General features: G+C 40.9%; 1 protein-coding gene across 9 annotated transcripts in view; it reads right to left on the bottom strand.

Annotated features, from left to right (window-relative positions):
* DYNC2H1 (dynein cytoplasmic 2 heavy chain 1) overlaps nt 1–12,541 on the bottom strand; it is a 339,457-nt gene that overhangs the window by 152,773 nt on the left and 174,143 nt on the right. For all 9 annotated transcript variants that reach the window (XR_013376718.1, XM_077893274.1, XM_077893273.1 and 6 more), the window contains 3 exons: nt 8,783–8,943; nt 5,451–5,576; nt 4,220–4,330 (listed from right to left, as the gene is read on the bottom strand). Coding sequence is in view for 8 of the 9 variants with exons in the window: in XM_077893274.1 (XP_077749400.1) it covers nt 4,220–4,330; nt 5,451–5,576; nt 8,783–8,943 (398 nt within the window). In the remaining variant the exon portion in view is untranslated. The remainder of the gene's footprint in view (nt 1–4,219; nt 4,331–5,450; nt 5,577–8,782; nt 8,944–12,541) is intronic.

The following is a 12,541-nucleotide window of genomic DNA, read 5'->3' as shown; positions in this document are numbered from 1 at the left end:
CATTCTGTTTTTTCTCAAATAAAAAGACTTAAGATTAGAAGAAAAACTGCCACTGATTTACTAAATACATATCCAAACTTATACTTCTCAAAATGAAAATGTTTTATGTTTATGAAATATTTATAAAAAATTATCATAGAATAGGCCAATTTCCTGAGCACTATTCAATAAAACATGAAATTAATAGGAAACTGACCAGCCACTTGGAGTTTAAGGCACTAAAGATAACACAAAATGAATAAATCATCTACAATTACAGAGAAAGTCATACACAAAGAACATTTGAAAAATAACAAGATGAAGACACTACTGTGTCAAACTATGGGATAAGGCCAAGCATGTACTCAGTTGCAAATTCACAGACATAATAATAATTTCAGTCTTATTTCAAGTAAATATGAATCAACTAAGTATTCAACAAAAGAAGTTAGGAAGTACAAAAATAAATACAAATCTAAAGAAAACAAGAAAATAAAGGATAAAGCAGGAAAGTCAGTGAAAAGAATTACTAGATAAAAGTAAATGATGATATTGGTTATTTGGAGTAAATTTTTAAAATCAACTAATCAAAAAAAGTAACAAAATAGAGATTTAACAGCCTTTAAGTTACTAAATAAATGCATGTGGGTACATATATGTACATATACAGTAATAATTTAAAATATAATTAACTGCATTATTTTCAAATAGTTGAAAATCTACATGAATTTAAGAAATAGGAAAAAGTCACCAATTTAGACTAAACAAAATTTCCATAAAAAGGTAATCAAACTACCTCGTGAAAAAAAAAACCTGGAAAAGACTGCACAAAGGGTTAAAATGTTGAAGGAACAGGTCCCCTGATAAATATTAACTCCTTGTGTATTGGAATATTCACTGTGTACTTTGTATATGCAGGTATTACATGGTATGTACTCAAGGGAAGAACCACCCCCTACCCAGTGGCTCCTCCATCCAGTTCTAGAATGTATGTCAAAGAGTGCACTGGGAGAGGGCTGAGAAGATACTGAAAATGTTCCTTCTTACTAAATAGTGTCATGACTTTGAATTAACATATTTCCAAATATTAAACCAATGTTACCTTCCTTGGATTAATACTATCGTTTTTCTTTCTTAGAGGAGATTAACACCATCAGATAAAAATTAAAAAATACCAATCTAAAGCAGCAGGTAGTCATAAACACTACCAAAATATTTGTCTTCAGCCCAAAGATTATAAAAAACAAATTTCTATGAACAGGAAAAAATAAGCAGAACCTCTTTTACCAGTTTTAAAAAGTTTTAATCCTGTTTATTATTTATGACTTTGACCAGTTACATAATAACACTGCCAACACAGAGAGCCTTGGATACATCAGGTTTGGACACTATCTGTCAGAAGAATGATGGATGGGAAAAAGAAAACCACTGAAAATCTGACTTAGCTGTGCCAGAAAACAAGTCAGAACACCAGATATTCATCTGCAAAGAAGAAAGCTGAACCCTTAACTTGACACCATATGTAAAAATGAACTCACAACACCCTAAAGACCTAAATGTACAGCTTACTGTTGTAAGACCAGAAGTAGGCAGAGGAGACTCCATGAGATCAGCTTTGGCCATGATTCTTTGGAGAGGAACCAGAGCACAGGCAACAGAGGCAATGAACAGACAATGGAACTCCATGAGACCTGACCTGATGTCTGTGCAATAAAGCAGACGACACACCCAGTGAAGAGGAGGACCCTGTTAGTTAACTATCCATCTCATGAGGAACCTCTCCAATGCAACAGAAAGCCAATAAAAAAATGGGCAAAGGACTTAAGAGACCTTTCTCTAAGTAAAATAGCAAATTGGGACTCAGCTGGATAGAGTGGCTCTGGTTCCCACAAGGGCTCACCTGATACTGGTGACTGTGGTCTTTTTCTATGCCTCACCAGGACCGGTTAATATAAACACACATATGCTGAAATAACAAGTGTTGGTGGGAACTAAAATGCAGCATTGTGGGCAGCCCCGGTGGCGCAGTGGTTTAGTGCTGCCTGCAGCAGGGGGTTTGATCCTGGGGACCTTGGATCGAGTCCCACGTCGGGCTCCCTCTCTCTGCCCCTCTCTCTCTGTGTCTCTATGAATAAATAAATAAAATATTCAAAAAAAATGCAGCACTGCAATGATAAACATTATGCAGGTTCCTCAAAAAACTAAAAAATATTATTACCTTCTGATCCAGCAATTCCAATTGGGTATATGCCCTCAGCCCCCCCAAAAAAAACAACTGAAAACAAGATCTGAAAGAGCTATTTGCCCACTCACATTCACTGCATTATTCACAACAGTCAAGAGGTAGAAGCCCTACATGTCCATGAATCAATGAATGGATAAAGGAAACATAGTATGTGCAAACACAACAGGATGTTATCAACACTCGAAAGAGAGGGAAATCCTGTCCCACGCTGACATAGATGAACCTTGATGACATTATCATGAATAAAAGAAGCCATCCCCCAAAGACAAACACATACTCCTCTACATAGAGGAGTCTCTCAGGTAGCCAAACTCCCAGAACACAGACAGTACAATGGTGACTGTCAGGTTGGGGACAGGGCAACAGGGAGTTGCTCCTCAATGGATAGAATCTGTCTTGCAAGATGAGAAAGTTCTGGCAATGTGCTACACAACAAAGTATATATGAACACTACCAAACAGCATAAATAAAAATGGTTAAAATACTAAATTTTATGTGTCTCTTACTGATATTGACACCAAAAAAAGGAAATAAAATTTAAAGGAAAAATGTAGGGCAGCCCAGGTGGCTCAGTGATTTAGCGCCACCTGCAGCCCAGGGCCTGATCCTGGGGTCCCGGGATCGAGTCCCACGTCGGACTCCCTGCATGGAGCCTGCTTCTCCTTCTGCCTGTGTCTCTGCCTCTCTCTCTCTCTCTCATCAATAAATAAAGAAAATATTTTAAAAAATAAAATAAATAAAAAATAAAAGGAAAATGTAAACGTTTTTATAAATATGCTTTTTTTAAAGATTTTTTTTATTTATTAATGATAGACATAGAGAGAGAGAGAGAGAGAGAGAGAGAAAAAGAGAGAGGCGAGACACAGGAGGAGAGAGAAGCAGGCTCCATGCCGGGAGCCCGACGCGGGACTCGATCCCGGGACTCCAGGATCGCACCCTGGGCCAAAGGCAGGCGCTAAACCGCTGAGCCACCCAGGGATCCCCTCATCTTATGCTCTTATTTATGAGCATACTCATCAAAATGAAAAGGTTTCGATGACTTACTACCTCATTGAAATGAAAAGTTTTTTTTTTTAGTAGAGTTGACACACAACATGACAGTAGTGTCAGGTACACACCACAGTGATGCTGTGCTCCCCACAAGTGGAGCTGCCATCCGCCCCCACCACACAGCACCATTATGCCACCACGGACTCCATGCCCTGATCAGCCTGGTCTCTGTTTATAGGTCTGATTCCGCTTTTTTGTTTGTAAATTCATTTATTATATTCCACTTATAAAGGAGATCACATATTTGTCTCTCTCGGTTTAACTTATCTCACTTGGCACAGCACCTTGTAGGTCCATCCATGTTATCGCAAATGGCAAGATCTCATCTTCTTTTATGGCTGAGCAATGAGCTCCCATATATGTGCACCACATCCTTGTTCATTCACTTACTGATGGACACTAGCTTGCTTCTGTATTTTGGGTGTTGTAAATCTTGCTGCTATAAACAAAGGGCTGCATGTATGTTTTTGAATTACTGTTTTTGTGTCCTTTGGGTAAATACCCAGTCATGGAATTACTGGATCACACAGTAGCTCTATTTTTAATTTCTGAGGAACTCCACACTGTCCCCATACCGTCCCACAGTGACATACCTAGCAGCAGTGCATGAGATGTTCCCTCAACGCATTCACCAACACTCGCTGTTTCCTGAATTGTTAACTGTGGTCTTTCTGACAGGTGTGAGGTGGTATCTTGTATGGTTTTGATTTGCATTTCCCTGATGTTGAGTGATGATGAGCATCTGTTTATGTGCCTGTTGGTCATATGGATGTCCTCTCTAGACAATGTCTGTCCAGGTCCTCCACCCACGCATTAATTGAACTGAATGTTTTAAAGGAAAGGTTGGTGTGTTTTGTATGAAATGATAGTTCTTTCCAGAGTTTAGGAGGCACATGGAGACTAGCGCACTATGCGCCAAGTGACTCGGGGTTTAAGTTTCCTTACCTCATAGGTTATCTTCAGACTCGACTGTAGTAAAATAGGAGTGAAGTGGGGATGGACCTCCGCAGTGAGCCACAGACGAAAGGTGTCTTTAGGTTGAAGAGTGTTCAATTCCTTGTGTACAAATCAGCAACAATAAAAATCTACTTAAATACATGCACTAATTTACATTTTATAAATACATTAGTAATAAGTAAAATTTCTTTCTAAAATCCTTCTGTGACATTCCCATATATTTCATTCTGCTGCTTATTTACTCTGTGACCTTGGGTTCTAGGACTTAGACCAACTCTAAGCAAGGGCAGTAATAGCACATACCTCACAGCACCATGTAAAGTGCTAACAGTGCCCGATACACAGTACGTACAAGATAAGTGCTAGCAGTAATTGAGATGCCTCAACTAGCAACCACCTGTGGGACTCTGGGTCCTCGCTGCTTTGGTTCAGGCTTCCACAGAGTTCTACAGTGACATCAATTCCTTTATTGGCAATTTTTGTTGTGTTCTACTGCCTACAATATAAATTCAAAACTTCACCATACAAATTCCTTTGCCCAAGCTGTGTGCTTTGGTCACTTACTCAAATTTTTATGTCTGTTTCTTTATACATACTATTCTTTCTACCTGTTAATAATCTCTTTGGAACCTGACAAATTTTTACTCATTTGTCAATTTAAATATGTCTTAGGAGGATATCTTCTCCAACTCTTCACTACCACAGTCCCAGGCAGAATTCATCACTGAGGGTATTTTGTAAAGTGAAATTCTCTCCTACAGTGTTTACAATGCTACACTACAGTTATTAATATGGCCTGTCTGTTCTAAACCAAGTTCTTTCCAACGGAGCAGGCACAAATTTTGTATGCAACCCGCACTTAGGGCAACTGCTGGCTTTTTTCTGTACTAAACACGTGCTTATAAAATAAAGGAATGAATGAATGACAAAAAAATCGTCAAGAGTTCTAAAAGAATAAGGTCTAAAAGTTACTTTAATAAATATAACCTAAAAAATAAATAAATAAATAAATAAATAAATAAATAAATATAACCTATGTCTGATACTAACATTATTATAATATAAAATGCAGAGTGAAGGTAATAAAAAAATGGAAAAGAGCTGGCTTTTATAAAAACATTATGTTTGCTTAAAATTGTAAATTCTATCATCTACTATTATACCACATAATAATAATGGACCATACTATGCTATTTATACCACATTTATCTGAATCTACCTTTTCCAGAACTGGCAGCCAAGACACCACTAAATGTAAGTTCTTCAAACACAGCCAGTCCCCATTGCGGGAACATTCTTTTAGCATCTGAATCGCTAAATCAGCTTGACCTTGACCCATAGCAACCTGCAAAAACAAAATGAAAAACAATACTAAACAACAGACCTGATAAAGTGTTACAGGAGAGATTCAAATGAACCTGTCATACATACTGAACTCAGTGATTCTGATGAGAGTTCTAAGTTTTTAATAAGAAATATCAGACTCTGCTGCCATTTCCAACAGCTCTCATGTTTTTTTATCCTTCATCAATAGATTTCTAATACTTTTCTATTTGTTAAAAATATGTTATCATTACAAGTTTGCAAGTTACAGAACAGTGTAAAGAATTATTGAATAGTTTTATTTTTGTTTCTCATTCCCCTATTTCCTGCAATTCTTATTATGCTCTCAAACATGAATGTTTTTTAAAAAAAGTAAATTTTTTTAACTTAGTCTTGAATTGAGGTATTAAACATTAATACCAATACTTCCTTGAAATTTACTTCTGATTTTTCCAACACTGCACAATATCTGGCTCTCAAGCTACAGGTGTAACAATGTCAGTCCCTAGCCCTTCATCATCCAGTAAATCCCCACCCATGGCAAGGACTCCAAGGACTCTGCATTCTGCTCCTCTAGGGACTGCTGAGAGGGGCAGGGTGATGGACCAGGGGTTGGGGCAAGGGCCCAGAAGAGGTGCGAGGGTGAAGGGCGGGGTGAGTGCAAGCGGGGGGGGGCCAGAAGGGGCAGGGTGAGTGTGAGTGTGAGGGGCAGGGCGACAGAGGGGAAGGGCTCTGTGGTGCATCAGGCCTGGGGATGCTCATGCACTGGCAGGTAGGTGCCCCTCCTGAAGCAGAAATCCTGCAGGTTCTGGGAGCTGGAAGACCCTAGATGATGGATTGTGCTCAGGCTGCATTGTCATTCTGCAGGTTTTAGGCAGGGGGTCCCAGGTGACTACTGACCACGTCCATTCTAGCCGCCTGTCATGTTTGTAAATGGTAGTGTATGTCATACTTGGACACCAGGACAGCCAGGTGTATGTATGCATGTACACAGTCTATAAACACTCTGGGAGGGACACCTGGCTCAGCGGTTGAGCGTCTGCCTTCAGCTCAGGGCATGATCCCCCAGAGTCCTGGGATCGAGTCCCACATCGGGCTCCCTGAAAGGAGCCTGCTTCTCTCTGTGTCTATGTCTCTGCCTCTCTCTCTCTCTGTCTCTCATGAATAAATAAATAAAATCTTTAAAAAAAAAACCACTCTGGGAGTCCTGGTTCAAATTCTTAATTGGGTTCGTGATCAAAACACTTTCAAGACTATGGTTATAGATTACCTCAAACACAGTGATTTCTGTCTCCATAATGAACACAAGATAGCATTTCCTGACTTTTTAGTTGACTTTTACAAGTATTGATTTTGTTTTTCAATTAGACTACAAAGTTCTTAAGAGTGGGAACCATGTCTAATGCGTTGCATACTAAAGCATGCAATAACAGTTAATAAATACTCATATATTGATTATTTTTTTTAATTTTCAGGTCTAACCCCCAAAGAAGCAAATAGGATGGTTGAAACAAAGTGACTGAATTGTTCTGATGCATTTTTTAGTTTGCCATTATTAAAATGCAAAATAAACTCCACATAAAACAAAAACAAAAAACATGTATAGTTATGTACAACACAATCAGAGAAAAGGGATAGTATTTTGCTCAAAGGAAATGACAGCTAAAAATAGGCAATTCGGAATTTACCATAAAGTATCAATTATATGAAAAAAAACCTTAGATTCATAAAACCTCATAAAAATAATTTATTATAAAAATAAAATATTTTGGGGCAACCCTGGTGGCTTGGTGGTTTAGCGCCGCCTTCAGCCAGCGGCATGATCCTGGAGACCCGGGATTGGGTCCCACGTCGGGCTCCCTGCATAGAGCCTGCTTCTCCCTCTGTCTGTGTCTCTCCATCTCTTTCTTTCTGTGCCTCTCATGAATAAAAAAAAAAATCTTAAAATAAAAATAAATATTTTTAAAAAGCATAACAGGAAAATGTCAAGTAGCCACCCATCCCCTCAGAAAGCTATACTACAACTTAAGTTAAAAATTAATTTTTTAATTTTAATCAAGAATCTATCAGCCTTACTATATACATTCAGGATAGCAACAAAACTTTAACAGAATTATGAATAATTATGTCCATTCTGAAAAGCTTTACTATATTCACCGATTTTGCAAGTTCAGTATACAAAACTTCAGAAGGTTAGTCAAACCTTCTGCGAATGCAAGTAGCTTTACCTCTGTTGCTAAGTCCCTGCTATTAAACAGAGCTGTGGCAGGGGCCCTGGTCCAGAACACTCGCTGAGGACCACAGCCTGACCAGGATCCATGTGGACACAGGACCCCATCTCCCTGCTTTCTCATTGCCTTCTATTCATGTTCTGCACAACATTCCTACTTCTTCACTTCCTTCTCAATCACTCCAATATCCTCAATGAAAGCAGTTTATTCAGTTGTCAAAAACTGATGGTAAATTAACACATTTTTAGACCGGCATGCAACCTCGATTGCACAAAGGAGGTGATCCAAACACACTAGAGCTCCTAAACTTACCTCAGAAAAAAATGAAGCTATACTACATAAGTTCTACCCACGAGTTTAGGTAGTTCAGCTTTTGCAGGTGAATAGTGCTGTGATTCACTGTAAAAGCATTCAAGTCAAATTTAAAAATTATTCTAAAAAGGTTAGCAAATATATCAGTTTCCTATTACTGCTATAACAAATTACTGCAATTTAGTGCCTTAAAGCCAAACAAATTTACTACTAAATTTCTGGAGATCAGAAGCCCCACCTACCATCAAGGACTCTGACTTTACCACAAGACTGTGTCCTTTCTCTAGGAGAGAATCTCCCTCTTGCTTTTCTAGCATCTAGAGACCACCCACATCTCTTCATGCACCTGCAAAGCTAGCACCACAGCATTTCCCACCACTCTGACCATGGCTGCATTACCACACCTGGGTCTCCACTAGCCCTCCCCAGCCTCCGTCCACCTTGTAAGGACCCTGCAATTACACTGAGCCCACCTGACTCCAGATGAAGACAGGGAACAACAGGTGCAGAGTTCCTTCTGCCATGTCAGGTAACAAATTCATGGGTTCTGGGAAGCAGGACATGGGCACTTTGGGGGACATAGTATACTTGGCCTAGCACCACAAATCATCTGTCACACGAACAGAATCAAACAGGGCAGGAGGAGCAGAAACTATAGCAGAAACAGCAGGGAATGGGCACTGACCTGGTGATAGCACTCTCCACTTCTCTCTGCGTTGGCCAGCTCCTGGAGCTCCTGAGAAGGATCGGCTCCTGGGGAGATGATTATCAAGATAGGCTCAATTTCCAGTGTCTCCTTGTAAAGCCGTTTGAGATTTAGAGGGAGCGGGGACAGGTCTTTCAGGCCTGGAAGACAGGTACAAACAACATGAGAACTACAAAGCAATGTGATTTGGACAAAGTCTGTTAAAACTAATTATATGATGTAGCAGAAAAAGCAGGTGAATGATAATCCCATACATGTTACAGTTTTCTCAGTAAAATCACTCCCTTACTAGCAATAATTAACATCTCACTGAATGCTTATGTGAGGGCCAGGCTTTTTCCAAATGCTCTATGCCTATGATCTCAGCAACTGAGCAAAGCAATAGCAAGAGGGAGCACCCAACTGCCATGTCCAGCAGAACAATATACACACAAACAGCACCGTGCTCTCAATATGTGGTTTTCTGCTAGAAGACTGAACTCAACCTTCCATCTGTACTGCTTTTCATTCATTTCTGTGGCAACTGAGTGCCAACTCTGTGCTGTGCACTTGGAAGCCAGATTTCCATGTGATAGAGTGAACAGTTTCCCCATCATGATGCAGGGTGGTTATTTCTTACTCCATACATTACAAAAAGAAAAAAAAAAAGTGGTATAGAATGATAAGAATGTTAGTTTGGACTCAGAAAGATGTAAGCTCTCAGGTTAGCCAAGTGACCCTATGCAAACCACTAAAAACATGATGTGCCTCGGTTTCCTCAATTGTAAAACAGGCATAACACAACCCATAAGTCATCTGGGAGCAAAACAGTACATAATAAAAACAGATTCATTTCTTCATCACCTACTCTAGGCCAGGCATTATGCCACTCATTTATTTTACATCTAAGAAAACTAATAGTCAAAAAACTAAATGTCTTGCCAAAGCTCACCCAACAGCTACCTGCTAACTGTATTCAACATAATTCACCTGTGTTTTCCAATCTGAGTTCATAACCACAAGGTCCTTATACAGACAAGGAATCATAATTTTGCTATTATGTTTGAATGTCTTCCACTAATATTTAAATGTTTCCATGACTAATGTATTTAGTAAAAGCCAAGCTAAAGAAGACCCTCTTCAATAATCATCAAAACACACTTGTTTGAGCTGAACTAAAAAGAGGGTATGACACAAGAGTTCAAAAACAGATTACAGAATGTAATATTGATTACAGAGGTGAGAAAGGTGTCCCCATAGCCTCAAGCGTAGAATAAACAGACAATGTCGTACCTTACAAATTCTAAAATCACTGGAGAAAGACATTCTTAAGAATTTCTGTAGCCAGTGCTTTAAAAATACAAATTCCATGCCCTCAGGACCGGCCAAAGTAGGTCTTTCTCGAAAACCGAAAACCACGCCGGAGACAAATTTCACATTGAAAAGAGTTTGTAAGTACTTGTGGCAATGTCATTAGAAATGTTTCCGTTAAAAAAAAAAAAAAAAATGTTTCCGTTCAGTCATTCATTCATGAACTCAATATTTGAGGCCAGTTACCGGTACTGTCTGATATTAGAATATGGATTAAAGTGTTAAAAATGTGTCTGGCCTTTGACTCAGCAACTGAGGTATTTTTTTAAAGATTTAATTTAGGGATCCCTGGGTGGCGCAGCGGTTTGGCGCCTGCCTTTGGCCCAGGGCGCGATCCTGGAGACCCGGGATCGAATCCCACGTCGGGCTCCCGGTGCATGGAGCCTGCTTCTCCCTCTGCCTATGTCTCTGCCTCTCTCTCTCTCTCTCTGTGACTATCATAAATAAATAAACATTTAAAATAAATAAATAAATAAATAAAGATTTAATTTATTTATTCATGAGAGACAGAGAGAGGGGTAAAGACACAGGCAGAGGGAGAAGCAGGCTCCATGCAGGAAGCCCAACGTGGGCCTTGATCCCTGGTCTCCAGGATCACACCCTGGGCTGAAGGCAGCGCTAAACTGCTGAGCCACCCAGGCTGCCCAGCAACTGAGATAACAAGAACTTAAGAATAACCCAGAATGTGAATGCAGAAACACTTTTGTCACAGCTCTTGGTGAGACACCTGGAGGACTGAGTACCTTCAGACAGCTGCACGAAAGGGCTGAAATCACAGAAGTGCTGATTACGCACTAGTTTACTGAAAAGCAGATTACTCAACAGAGGGCATGATTCTGTACTGTGACATATGCACATTCATGTGCCCAGAAGGACTAGAATAATGTGCATTAAAATGTCAATAATTATCTCAGGATGAAGGGATCCCAGGTGTTTCCTTTCTGTCTTCTTCTCATCAAGCTCTACTTAGAGGTGTTACGTGAGAAGAACGTCAGAGACATGAAGATAGGTTCCTATAAAATAACTGACTGAAATGTGTGTGCACTCTTCTAACTCTTCTAAAATAACTGACTGAAACATGTGTGCACTCTTCTAACATAAATTCAAATATTTCTTCTAAAGTTAAAATTCTACAGAAGATCAAAATATGTGCATTAACTCATTTTCGACAATATTTCAAAGTACTGAAACATTTTGGATTGGAGAAAATATCATGAAAAAGGTAAACCATTTATGGTAATATAAGTAATGTTCATGTTACTTGGAATTCCATATTAATCATTCTGCCCACAAAACTCCCAATAAAATATTCCAAGTGCATTTTAATTGAATGGATCTATACATATAATCATTTGTTTTATTAACCCAAGTACCTTTGACTCTATATATCTCTAAAACTGTTAGGGTGAATCATCCAAAACTACTCAATGAAAATAAAGAGGCACAGATGTTCACTGCATTGTGAATTATCACAGGATAAAACTACTGAAAAATCACTGGGATCTTAAATTTTGACCATGCAGCTTTAAAATAAATCATTTCTTAGAGGAGGGGCAAGACGGCGGAAGAGTAGGGTCCCCAAATCACCTGTCGCCACCAAATTACCTAGAAAACCTTCAAATTATCCTGAAAATCTATGAATTTGGCCTGAGATTTAAAGAGAGACCAGCTGGAAGGCTACAGTGAGAAGAGTTCGCGCTTCTATCAAGGTAGGAAGACGGGGAAAAAGAAATAAAGGAACAAAGGCCTCCAAGGGGGAGGGGCCCCGCGAGGAGCCGGGCTGAGGCCGGGGCGAGGGTCCCCAGGACAGGAGAGCCCCGTCCCGGAGAAGCAGGAGCTGCACCGACCTTCCTGGGCGGAAAGGGGCTCGCGGGGAGTTGGAGCAGGACCCAGGAGGGCGGGGATGCCCTCGGGCTCCCGGGGACACTAACAGACACCTGCGCCCCGGGAGAGTGCGCCGAGCTCCCTAAGGGCTGCAGCGTGCACGGCGGGACCCGGCGGGACCTGGAGCAGCTCGGGGGGCTCGGGGGCGGCTCCGCGGAGGGGGCTGCGGGGCGGGAGCGCGAATCCACCAGCGCAGGCCCCGGAGCACAGGGCGTCGGGACACAGCCCAGGATCCGGCCTCCCCCGGGACAGGCAGAGGCCGGGAGGGCCCAGGACAGCGAGGACGCTCCTGCCCCGAGCTGAGCAGATCAGCGGCCCCGCCCCGGAGCCTCCAGGCCCTGCAGACCGAGAGCTCTGGAGCTACTGCGGGGGCTGACTCCAGGGCTCCAGACCTGCAGCAACCACTGGGGTTGTTCCTCCTGGGGCCTCACGGGGTAAACAACCCCCACTGAGCCCTGCACCAGGCAGGGGCAGAGCAGCTCCCCCAAGTGCTCACACCTGAAA

Source organism: Canis aureus, chromosome 3 (assembly GCF_053574225.1).
Source record: "Canis aureus isolate CA01 chromosome 3, VMU_Caureus_v.1.0, whole genome shotgun sequence".
NCBI lineage: Eukaryota > Metazoa > Chordata > Mammalia > Carnivora > Canidae > Canis > Canis aureus.
This window is presented reverse-complemented; position numbering and strand designations above follow the sequence as displayed.